The following is a 12,964-nucleotide window of genomic DNA, read 5'->3' as shown; positions in this document are numbered from 1 at the left end:
TTCATTTCTCCTTTCAACAACCTCAAAATGAAGAGAGTATCATTATATGATATCCATTTAATTGGGGAAGTAAGGCATAGGAGATTATTTGACTTGTCCAACTCCACATAACTCTAACTGTTTTAAAGGAACATAAATCCTTTGCATTATAAATTGTTTACATTCTAATGATTTTCTTTGTGTTCATACAAATTTATATATATATATATATATATATATATATATATATAGTGTCCAAAAAAGAATATAATGCTTACTTTAGAAATGCTTTTTATTAAAAAATTTATTTATTATTAAAATTGACATAATATTTTATTAGTTTAAGGTGTACAAAATTGTAATTAAAGATTACTATATGTTACAAAATGTTCACCACAATGAATGAAGTAATGACCTGTCACTGTAGATCAATGGTTTTAAACTGCCAAGAATTTTTAAAAGGTGCAACATCTGGCAATTTAATCAAGACATTGACCAATTTTTCTTAGATTGTCAAATAAAAAAAAAATTAAACTCATCAATAGCCATTAGTGAATGAATCAGAGTTATACTTTTTTTTTTTTTTTGGTCAGTTGACAAAAAAATTCTTTTTGATGTGTGGCAGAAATTTTAGTAATTAGTTTATTTGTGACACCAGATAAAAAAGGTTGAAAATCACTGTGTGCTACATACACCCTGTGACTTGTGTTATAACTGGCAGTATTTATTCTTGATCCCCTTCCCCTTCTCTGCCTATTCACCTACCTGCCTCAACTCTGGCAACCAACAGTTTCTTCTCAGTTTCTGTTTAGATACTTATTTTGTTTTCACAATATTGTCTGTAATCAATCAGTTCTCTGTAATTGCTGTGTAATTTACAACTTTTATAAGAGATTAAGTATGATCACTGACAGATAGCTGTTTAAGTGCTGAGGGAGGATACTGCACATATATTTGGGTACATGAATATTTCTGCATGATGTTTTCCTAGATGTAGAATCACCAGATGTCACAATATATTTAAATTTTATTTGAAAGCATCATTATACATTATACTTTCTAAAAAATAGTTTTCTTTGATTCTTAAGTTTGATAAATTATTTCTGGAAATTATTTATTGATTTAATTTATATTTGCCTAAGTATTGGTGGCTCCTGCCATAAGTTATAGATTATAAATTGCTTCTACTTTTGTGAATTGCCTGTTCATGTCTTACATTTATTTTTGTACAGACTGTTATCATTTTCTTTGTGATTTGCAAGCTTTCTATCCACACTGTAGATACCAATTATTTTTCTATTATATGTGTGTGTCACAGGATTGATTTGAGGAAAATTAATTAAGGCTATATGAATGATTTATCATAGTTATCTACTATGGCAGATTAATAGTTCATTTTTTTAAATTATGAGTCAGTTATCTAGAGGAGGTATATGGAAAGTTCTGTAGCAAACTTTTTGTGTAATTTTCCCAACATCAAACATTTTAACTTGTTTTGAAATAAATTTATCTTTAGGCTGGACAATGTTTTTTGTAAGACTTTGAGAATGGTCTTCATAACTTCATAGTAAGGGCAGGAATGCTTTTCTCATGGGACTCATTGATTTAGCTGTGTATGTTTTAGGTGATCTGTGGGCATCCTTGTGATGTAATTTTTCTATTTTTAGAAAATTTACATGATTTCTGTATACTTTGCATTGTTATTGATGATGGTCAGCAATAGTGTCTCTAGGTTTGAGAGAACATGGTGATTGTATTTTATTTATTATGCCAAAGAACATTTGTTTCCATATTAGCTTTATGGGATGGATGGAACAGTAGGTTTCCAAGAGAAGCCAGAAAGTATGAGACATGCTAATCAAGGGAATAATGCTTTTATGGAATAATAAGAATTTCAAACTGCCTTTATCAAACACATTGAATTTTCCACATGCCTGTAAGTAACTAAATGATCCTGTGCCTTGTTTTGCAAGAAGTGGAAACATATATGTACATGTGCATTTGGAATGAAAATTCAGTAAGTCCCTTTAGAGCACTACATTTTTAGTTCTGTTTTTCTTCATTTATGTGTCAGTTACCAAGAGAAGTTGTATGGAAGTTCTTGTCATAAACTTTTTGTAAAATTATCCCAGCATTAAAGTTTTAATTTGTTTTAAAATAAATTCAGTCTCAGGCTAGACATTATTGAAATGGGGAAATCGTGGAGCTGCATGAAGAACATGAGACAAAAATGTATTAAAAGTAAAAATTTATTAAATATGCCCAAGTGCGGCTGGATAGAAGCAGACTAAGCTGTGTCAGCCCCGAGCAGAGAAAAGGCACTCTCTTTTATATGAAAGGTGAGGAATGGGGGTTTAAAGGCTTGAGTGTTTTCTGTCAAGTCCCTAGGTTTCAGCTCCTAGTATGGCAAGCCTCAGTATCTGCCTTCATTGGCCTGTCTCAGTGATTGATAAACTGATTTTCCCCTGCAGGGTTCAGCCATCAGTCAGCAGTCAAACTGGTTCCTGGCTATAGAATGGGGGTGAACGGCCTCTATTTTTACCTAACAATTATCAAACCTATTACTGGGACCATATATCCATCATCGAGACTGAAATGAGATGAAAGCAAGTAGGTGTTCTTTCTAAGGGGTCATGAGGTAAAGAGAATGAGCTACTGAAACCAAAGCCTTTCATAAGTGGCTCAGTTTTATAATGGAAAGAAGCTAGCTGTTGTATTTCTAAATGCACATAACAGTTTAATGGGAAATGGCTTAACCTGCATGAAGGCAAATGGATCGCAGTGTCTTTAGGTAACAAGTGATGCTGAGGCGAATGAAATGTAAAACCAAGGAGCGTTACTGGTGTCTAATAAGGACATGGAAGGATGAATGAATTTTCACAATTCTAACTATTAAATAATTTATTTAGCAAAATATGCCTCAAACAACAAAATTCTTCTGAGCATTTGCTCATTACTACTGATATTTTGAATAAACTATTGTTCTTCAACTCATGCCTTATGCTTAAAGGATCTTAACCTTAACATTTTCTTTGTTATGTTAGAATCAGAATAATGAAATTTAATATTTACTGATATAGTTATATTGTTATTTTATTTTTCTCCAATTTTTTTAACCCTTTTGGCATGAATATTTTTAACTCTTAGACTGATAGTTAATCTTTTGAAAACAAATTTTGATCTGAGAAGCTAAATAGTAAAAAGTCATTTTGTGAAGGAGGCAGGGCCCCTTACATCACACTTTATTTTGCTGAAATAACTGGATGGAAGGGTCCCATCTATGAGGGACATCAGCTTCAGGACTTAGAACAACTACTCTCTTTTTTTCTTCTTTCCTGATTTAGCAAACTTCTGACAACAAAACAGGCAACATCTTGTGATGACAAATATAGCTGTTGCCACACAGGCCAGCAGGAACCCAATCACATCCAGAGAGTGGTACTGGACCCAGGTGAGGTCATAGGAGGCTGGCCGCAGGTGTTTGGCTCCTTTGTGGCGCATGACAAACTCAATCCAGAAGACGGCTCGATCTAAAGGTTTCATTGGCTGGTCACGCTGAATTCTTGACAATTTCATAGCATTCTCTTTATATCTAAAGTGGAAACATAAAGATACCAATAATGAAAGGGCGTTATTTTGCAAATGTGAATCATTTCCACGAGAGGTTTTTGAAGTGTCATATATATATTTCAAATGAATGTCATAGAATTGGAGAAGGATAGTTTTATTTGGGTGTTCCTAGATGATTGCCTTTTAAATTAGAATTTTCTGATGGCAAATATTTTACAAAGTGAAGACTGACGATAAAAGGGGGAAGCTACAGCATTCTATCACAGGAAATGATAGTAGCCATTCTAAGGGCTATGAGTGTGAATAAAAAAGGGGCTACACAGCAGACCTGACAGTGTCAGGAGTCATGTAATAAGCCAATCAAGCTCAGTGACCCAAGGTAACCACACAGGGCAATCTGATCATAAATTTCTAACTGGCCAGTCTAGGTAGAAGTCTTATCCCAGGCCTACAGTTTCCTTAGTACAAGGTTGATCTGTACCCAAATGGGCCTGTCCATTGTTCTTACGCACCAGAGTACTTTCTGCAGGCATGACCACAGGCACCAGAGCACAATGACCCCAAATATGTCTTGTTGCCCATATGCCAGCTGTATTCACTATAAATGTTAAAAGTTAACTATTTATCTACTAATGTAAAGGAAATATGTACTAATATTTCTCCACTTTACTTTTATCCAATTATAGAGCTTCTACCCTCACCTCCACTTTGCTTTTTTCTTCTTCCTTAACTTATCACTAAGAGATTTCATGGAACCTTTCTTATGCTTCTCTTTTGATTTTAAATCTATAAATGGAACTGCCACACTGTCACTCTCCAGGACATTTTCTTATTTGTTGATTTTGATTTGGGCTGGTCCTCAGTTACTGTTTTAACCAAATATTATACAACCTTTTCAGCCTGATCTATGGTAGTGCAGTGGATAATAGTGTCCACCTTGATTACTGAGGTTGCTGGTTCAGTTTCCTGGGATTGCCCCGTTGAGGCACATGGGGGAAGCAACTGCTGAGAGTTGATACTTTCTGCCCATCACCTTCGCCCTTTCTTTTTCTCTCTCTCCTCTCTCTAAAAATCAGTAAATACAATTTAAAAAAATAATTTTTGATATGTTTAGACTTTCTTTCCTCAACATAAATCAGATGGTGAAATGCAGTTTTAGGACAATGCTTTTCATACTTTTAAAGAATTATGTAAAGCCAGTAGCCAGGACCACTATCATAGCAGCCGGGCCCAAGCAGGTTCGCATTGGATTTGGACAGTCGGTAAAGAAACAACGGAGCGAAAACTGATGGGCCATCATCTTTAATCCTAGCTTGCATCCGGCGGGCAAGTAAAAACCCACACTGGGCTCCAAAACCCACTCACATTCAGTGCTCACAAAGCTACTGACTTATCCGAGTTTCCTAGAATCAAAGGTTTCTAGCTCACCAGACTTATTCACCTCTGTTCCCCATCTCCTTCCTTCTCCCTGCACAAATTCTGCACAAACTGGCTTCTCCCTCAACACTCCGCCATCTTGGGTGCTTCTCCAGGCCTCCTCCACATGGCCTTACTCTGCTCTCCTCTCTGCTCTTTCCTCTAATGATAATCTCAGGAACCAAGAGAGCAAGCTCCCATTCTGCCCCCATTTTATAGTGTCGAAATCAAAACTTTTAATCCAATATACAAAATAGGGAAGTCTCTAATACAAAGTCACTTATCTGGGGCATGTTGGGTTTGCACCCCACATCAAAAAGGGTAGGAAAGGCTTAGTCCTGAAACCAAGCTCCAGGCTGCAAGGATCCTGCCTGCCCACAGCCTGCCCCCAACATACATTAATATCACCTGGGTGACGGCTTCCATGTGGGCAGCGCCATCTTTAACAAAGTGAGCATAATATATTTTATCTGCCCAACAAACTATATCGTAGTAGGAGAAATGTTTCCTCACTAGTCCCTGTGTTTCTTCTCTTTATAAATTTATTGTCTATTTTCAATGCAGAAACATACTGTTTTCAAACACATAAAATTATGACAATCTCTTGCGCAAAATGGCCATCTGGCATCTCAACCCTTTTTCAATCAATTCCAAATCATTTTTGGCCTATAACTCTACCTGGTGTTAAACAGAAAACTATAAGCCCTAAATGGCATTACTCTTGTTAAACCGCCATGATGGCAAATCTAGATTTCTTGCCTGATTTAACTGAAGTTTCAACTTTTCCCAGATATATAATCTTCATCAACCAAGATGGTATTGACACCAATGAGGTAATCTGTTACTTGGGCCCAATCCATCTTCCATAGAGAGAAGAGGCAATTTGCATGATAAAACCCATATCATTCCTTTCCTGAAAAAAGATGCCTTAGTCTAAAAATAACATTTTCTTTTCTTTTGCTAATAACTCTTCTGACACCTCCTTCATCCTATAAAAACCTTCCATTTGGTAAAACCCCTCTAAGGACCCTTTCAGTTGCTAATGGCATATTGCCCAATTCATTTGTTGCTTAATACAGCCATTTAAATCTACTAATTTGCGGGGTAAAATTTTGCATTTTGACAATGGACAGATCCTGGCAATGTCCTCTCCTATGACTTTATCCTAGGCACAGTCTATTGTAGGCACATTGGCACTTTGACTGTTTGTTCACTGAAGCTGCCAAGTGTGTTTACAGGTCATCACCTTTGTACTCTGTCTTCTCTGTATCCTCCCGTGGAGCAGTCTTCTCTGAGACACAGCAAGGCTTCTTTCAACTTTTGATGGATGTCCTGTGTCAATGTCATGGCTCAGAGAAGCTTTTCCTGCCACATTTACAATGTCCCTAGGCATTTTTCCCAAGTTGTTTTTTATTTTTCCAGTATTTGATTCCTGCATATCTAAATACATGTGCATTTATTTAATGTAATTTCAAATACACTTTTTTATGAATTAAGTGAAGTTGTTTTAATTCACTTGTTTATGAAAAAGACAAAAAAATATGTTACTTTGATGTAAGAATGAATTAAGTCCTGCCAGGATGTCTATCTACATCTGGTGTTTATTTATTAGCAGAGCCTCCACTGCCCCCAACACCCAGCCTGGGGCTTAATTGGTAGCAAAATATGGAGGAGCAACTATAGAAAAGAAACATTTAAACTATAAACACTGAGAGTTTGTGAGGAATATTGGAGAGTTTTGCTTTGGGCAAGGTGACTCTTCACTAACTTAAATGCTGTCCAAAGGTCCTTTCATGTTTTGGTGACACATGTCTCTTAGAAAATGGTGATATGCCTCAGAGCAGCCCTGTGGAAGAGATCAGCCAGCCTCCAACACTGGTGTCTTTACTCTCTAACAACCTGCTCTTACAACTGGGGAGTTTTATTCTTGTGCTGGCAGTTGAAAATCAGCTTTTAGTTAGCCATGTTTTCTTTATTAAATTTGTACTTTATTCTGTCATATCTTCTTGTCTAGAAAAATAGTATGATTATCCAGTCATTAGTTTGATATATGTTATTTCTTTATTTGGCAGATTAAGGGATATTATTCTGTATGCTACTGGCTTGTGAAATTAGTATAATTTCCACATGAACCTGTGTTGTATATATGTGAGCAAAGACAGAATTCAGTCTTTGACTATAACTTACTGCCTCCTCAAAACAAACAGTACATTTTATAGAGCATATCTTTCATTTCAGTATAAAAAATAACAAAATTACACCTACTCTAAGTCAGTAGCTCAAAATTTCATAATTACCTATAAATTGTCATGAACTCAGTATAATAATGTATGTACTATCTAGATAATTATAGAGCAGTGGTCCCCAACCATTTTTGGGCCATGGACCATTTTAATGTCAGAAAATATTTTCATGGATCAGCCTTTAGGGTGGGATGGATAAATGTATAACGTGACTGAGACAAGCGTCAAGAGTGAGTCTTAGACGGATGTAACAGAGGAAATCTGGTCATTTTTAAAAAATAAAACATCATTCAGACTTAAATATAAATAAAATGGAAATGTAAGTTATTTATTCTTTCTCTTTGTACTGGTACCAAATGGCCCACGGACTGGTACCGGTCCGTGGCCCGGGGGTTGGGGACCACTGTTATAGAGGATACCGATAGCTACTAGAAGCTCCCCCTTGTTTTGTACCATTTTGTCAGAATCCCTGCCACAAATTGACTACTATCATGACTTTTAGCATCATAGACTAGTTTTCTCATTTCTATATTACAATCATACAGTAACACTTATTTCTTTTTGTCTTTTCTGTGGCAGTTGTTGGTTGATTCCATTGCTGTATACTATCCAGTGTATGACAGTACTACAGATAACTGCTTCATAATGTTTGATTGATATTTGGATTAATATTTTTTAGCTATTTCTGTTAAAGATAATGTAAATATTTTTGTATATGTCTTTTAATTTTTTTATTTTTAATTTATTGTGTTGATATGGTTTTGAGTGTTGTACTCAATATAACACACTCTACACACCACATCATGACTTCCTATGTCCCATGCAAAGTCTCTATCCACTACTCTTTGCCCACACCCCTACCTCCACCTCCCCCTGCCTCTCTGGCATCACTGCTATGTTCATTGCAGCATTGTTTGCAATCACTAAGATCTAGAAGCATCCCAAGTGTCCATCAGCAGATAAGTGGATGAAAAATACCCTGTATTGCATTTGCACAATGTAATACTATTTGGCCATAAAAAAGAAATCAGTCTTACTTTTTGTGACAACTTAAATGGACCTGGAGATCATTATGCTAAGTTAAATAAACCAGGCAGAGAAAGAAAAATATATTATCTCACTTATATATGGAATCTAATGAAAACAGTAAACTGAGGAACAAAATAGAAACAAAAGTGGGAGCACAGGGAACAGACTGACAATTTTCAGGCAGAAGGAGGGAAAGGGAATGGGATCAAAGAAGGTTAGGGGTTTAGCCAAAATCATATAAACATAACACATATATGCATATATCTTTAGACTTACATGTTTATACATCTGTTTTATATATATCTATATGGGGAGTTGCTGAGAAGAAGGTACATGTATGATTATGATTTCAAAATTGATTCTTGATTATTTACAAATGTGTTGCTTAATTTCTAAAATTTAGAGGTTTTTTTATTTAGGGTTTCTTTCTTTTCTAATTTAATTCTAATTGACTTGGACCTATTCTATTTATGATTTGGAAATTTTCAAATACTGAGTCTGGTTTTCACCTAGTATGTAAGTTCTATTATTATTCCTTTTACATTTAAAAACTATATCCTCTCCACTGTTGAGTGTATGTAAAATAGGTTAGATTTTAGAATTGTGTTTTAAAATATTAATCTATTTATTTATTATGTCATCTTTTTTTATTATAAAAAAATCTTCAAAAAAACCATACTATTATGATTGAAGGTTTGCATTTGGATCTTCCTTTTTGTTTCCTTTTACTGTCTTATATGGGGATCTATCTGGAGGGTTTACCAAATAATAATATGTATTGATTTAAAAGATTAACCTTTATATCATTATAAAATTCTTATTTGGAATTCTAGTTAGTGCTTCTAGTCTAAAGTGTCTGATTATAGTATAGCTGCTTCTTTGTATGGTCACTAGCTTTTTATCATATAATCTTCTTGTACACTTCTACATAAGCATGACTTCTAAATAGTAAATATAACTAATTTTTAGAATGCACTCTGAAATTCCATGTGTTTAAATGACTTAGGTTGTTTAGGTTATAATTTTTGACATCTCTAAAATATTTATATATTCGCACTAAAAACATTATGATCAATATTCATGGTAGTTAAACTTGGAAACAAGAAAAATATCCACAGATGAATAAATGAATAAGGATCAACTCACAGTTGCTTCACTTTAGTAGTTCATTGATATCATCTCATATGTGCCTTGATCCTGGGGCTCAAGTTGAGCCAGTGATTTACTGTTCAATCTAGTGACCCCGAGCTCAAACCAGCAACAATAGGCTCATGATGATCCTACTTTTAAGCAAGCTACTTCATGCTCAAGCTGGCAAACCTGAGCGCAAGATGTTGACATACACTCAAGCTGGCCACACTGCACTCAAGCCAATCAGTCTGCATTCAAGCTGGTGACTTTGGGGTTTCAAACTCAAAACTTCAGAATTTCACATCTATGCTCTATCATTTATATCAACACTGCTAAGGCAGAAATTATAGGTATTGAATTGAAATAATTTATAATTTTTCTTCTGGTTTATCATATTTCCTTCTATGTGCTACACCATATTTTAAAAAATGTATCTTTACAATTATTTATATAACTTTAAAGATTAGAGGTGAAAATTGTTGTACTAGTTAGCTACCCATTTATACATGGGGTTACAGTCTAACTTTGAAATAAATGTGTGGCTGAAAATAAAAATAGATTTAAGATGGGTAATCATGTTAATGTCAAAATTAGCATTTTAAAAATAGGGTGAAAGTTATATACACCATTGAGAAAAGAACCTATCTCTAAACAGTATCTACTAAGAAAAATGTGACCCCGGATGGTTGGCTCAATGGATGGAACATTGGCCAGTGTGTGGACATCCCAGGTTCGATCCCTCGTCCGAGAACAAGCAAGAAACAACCATCAGTTTCTCTTCCCCTTTCTCTCCCTCTTCTCTCTTTCTCTTCCCCTCTCACAGTCAGTGGATCAAATGGTGGAGGGTCCCCTGGCATGGATAATAGCTCAATTGGTTCAAGAATCACCCCAAGCAATGGGGATAGCTTGGTTGATTTGAGCATTTGCCCCAGACAGGGGTTACCAGGTGGATTTAAATAGGGGCACATGTGGGAATCTATCTCACTATCTATCTTTCCTCCTGTCACTTAAAAAAGAAAGAAATATGAGATACTTACAAAGGATCATTAATGACTGTTTTCAATGCATTGAGCAATTGCGTACTTGAAATACTGTCCAAGTCCAATCTTATAGCTGCTCCCTTGTACTTCATGCGAGCGATGTTATCAGGTTGATCCGCAAACAAGGGAAGGCCCACCATAGGGATCCCATGGTAGATCGCCTCATAGATGCCATTGGTTCCACCATGAGTGATAAAGGCTTTGGTTTTGGGATGACCTAGGATTGGGTGAATTTCAGTGAATTATGAATTGTAAGTGTTGAAATGGAAGAAAATTTGGTGATAAAGGCACTGGTAGAGAAAATGTATTTATTAACAGAATATATACACTTCAGACTGTATTAATATGTCTTTCTGAACTCAAAAGATGAGCCACATTAAGTCTGCTGGGAAGACAGTGTAGACTTAGCCAGATCATTGGTGTGTTTTTAGCAACTTGAAAAAAATACAAGTTGCCAGTGAAGAAACTGAAAGAGAATATTTTGCATTATGAAAAAAGAAAACTGATTACAAAAAAATATGGTGGGGTATTTTAGAATATATTCTCTTAATAAAATAGTGAAAATACTGAGTCTGATATGTAGGGTGAAAGGCAGCAGGTAATGTGAGGGTCTTGGCCCAGGACCCAGATGAAGGAAAAGGTTCACATCATAAGGTATGTTGTTATTTTGGAAAGATATTTTGATTGTTTTCCCAATGGGAAATGGAAAGTCACTGGCAATAATAATAGAGCTGGTCTTTTTCAGGGCATGTGCACACCCTTACAGTGGGTTAAAGGTTTGATATAAGGAGAAAATTAGGAGAGAGAGTGATAATTGAGAAAGTGTTGAGATATTTTCTGTGAGAGGTCACTACATGTGAAATAAAAATTATTTTGTATGTGGCCATAAGGAATGTGACTGTGTAAAATAAGATGCCAACTGATATATCTTACTTTTCACCTAGGACAGAAATATATATATAAAAGTTAGTTTTTATTATTGAGATTTTCAATGAGAAGTGTTTAATAAATTTCTTTTCTAGTGAACTGTATATCATTATTGATGAATTGAGTCTGACTTCAATGTTTTCCAGAGTCTTACCAAGAAGGTCATTCTGGGGGAGCCATTTATAAAGTCGAGTATTGGGCCCTAAGGTATCTGGTTTTTTGCCATCATATCTCCATATCACCTGTTAGGATAAGAGAATAATGTACTTGATGAGTCAAACTACAGAGTTATAGCATTTCAGAAATCTATTTAGATTAAGAGATAATTAATATATTTAGATTAATATATAATAGTTAAACACGTTACATAGTACAGATAACCAAATGAGGACACAACATGTTAGAGAATGAGAACCAATAAAACACTGATGTAAGTAATGTACATGCTGGTATTACATGCACTTATTTTTATTTTCAGTCAGGCATGAATGCAATCATGATGTTTCATACTGAGAGGTTACACAATGAGATTAGCAAGGACCAGTTCAAGTACATATATAAAATTTTTAGGTACCAAAGTCATATAATTGTAGTGCAAAACCCAGCAAATTACTAATTATCAACACATTTATTTTGTTTTCACAATTTATTATACTAGCTCTCATCTTCCAGTTTTAATGGTCACTGTATATATATTTTTTGAATGATGAAGAATTGAGTTACTTATATTCACTAGTTTCATAAGTTATTTTATTAAAGTATTACATTTTGATTTATAAAATTATTACAATTAGTAATTTGTGAGAATTAACTCATTCTTATATTTAACAATTTATTCATCCATTATACATATTTCTGCTTAATTAGTATGTGTAGTTCACTTTAATTTACTAATTATTAATTATTACTTCCAAGTAATAATTGGTACATGTATCCATTATAATGACTCCAGCTAGGCTTAAAAATTCTCTTAAAATGTAGAAAAGAAAAGTCCATTGGCATATCATAAAAAACAGTATATATTTTTTAGAGATAAAATATGAGGATGTTACTAAATTCTATTCAACTGACTATTAGTACTTCACAATGTGCTACAGTGCACTGATTCACTATTATGGTTTAATCATAAATTGTCAAGCAAATTCTCAGTCCACTACCAAGCTGGATTCTAGTTTATAAATGAACATCTATTTTCTATGTGAGTATTAAAGTAACTTAAGATTCTTAGCAAAATAGCATATGTGATAAAGAGAAAGCTGCATTAGTTATGAAATGAAAAGTAGTTCACAAATACCCAGAGACTTCAAGTGATTTTTATGTATTTCAATAATATCCTACCATATTTTATATTGAAGATAGAGGGGGTTTCTGAAAATGTCCCATGCTCGCCTTACTGGTTGATTCTTGTTTATATCCTCTTCTCCTTCTCCTCTCCCTTCCTCGAACTCCTCCCCTTCCTTTCTTTCTCCTCCTCATCTTCCATCTCCTCTGCCTCCTCATCTTTAATCAGAAGTTACTGTTCTGATTGGTTGTTTCTGGGCCACATTTTATAAAATTTAGTGTCCCCTAAGGGGTAAACCCACGTCCATTCTTTCTTTTTTTTGTCTCCTGCTTCAGAATCTAGCAGGG

The 12,964-nt window shown here is 34.8% G+C and overlaps 1 protein-coding gene across 6 annotated transcripts in view; it reads right to left on the bottom strand.

Annotated features, from left to right (window-relative positions):
- Window positions 1–2,186: 2,186 nt before the first annotated feature.
- The window catches only part of LOC136337512 (UDP-glucuronosyltransferase 2B31-like), a 78,887-nt gene continuing 68,109 nt past the window's right edge, over window positions 2,187–12,964 (bottom strand). For 3 of the 6 annotated variants that reach the window (XM_066278724.1, XM_066278726.1, XM_066278725.1), the window contains exons 5-7: window positions 11,490–11,577; window positions 10,406–10,625; window positions 2,187–3,571 (exon numbers count right to left, since the gene is read on the bottom strand). In XM_066278724.1, the coding sequence (XP_066134821.1) occupies window positions 3,292–3,571; window positions 10,406–10,625; window positions 11,490–11,577 (588 nt within the window). In that variant the 3' untranslated portion in view covers window positions 2,187–3,291. The remainder of the gene's footprint in view (window positions 3,572–10,405; window positions 10,626–11,489; window positions 11,578–12,964) is intronic. The other 3 variants (XM_066278723.1, XM_066278722.1, XM_066278727.1) reach the window with 2 other exon arrangements.

Source organism: Saccopteryx bilineata, chromosome 5, assembly GCF_036850765.1.
Source record: "Saccopteryx bilineata isolate mSacBil1 chromosome 5, mSacBil1_pri_phased_curated, whole genome shotgun sequence".
NCBI classification, from domain to species: Eukaryota; Metazoa; Chordata; class Mammalia; order Chiroptera; family Emballonuridae; genus Saccopteryx; species Saccopteryx bilineata.
Note: the sequence above shows the minus strand (reverse complement) of the source record. Positions and strands in the feature narration are given on the sequence as shown.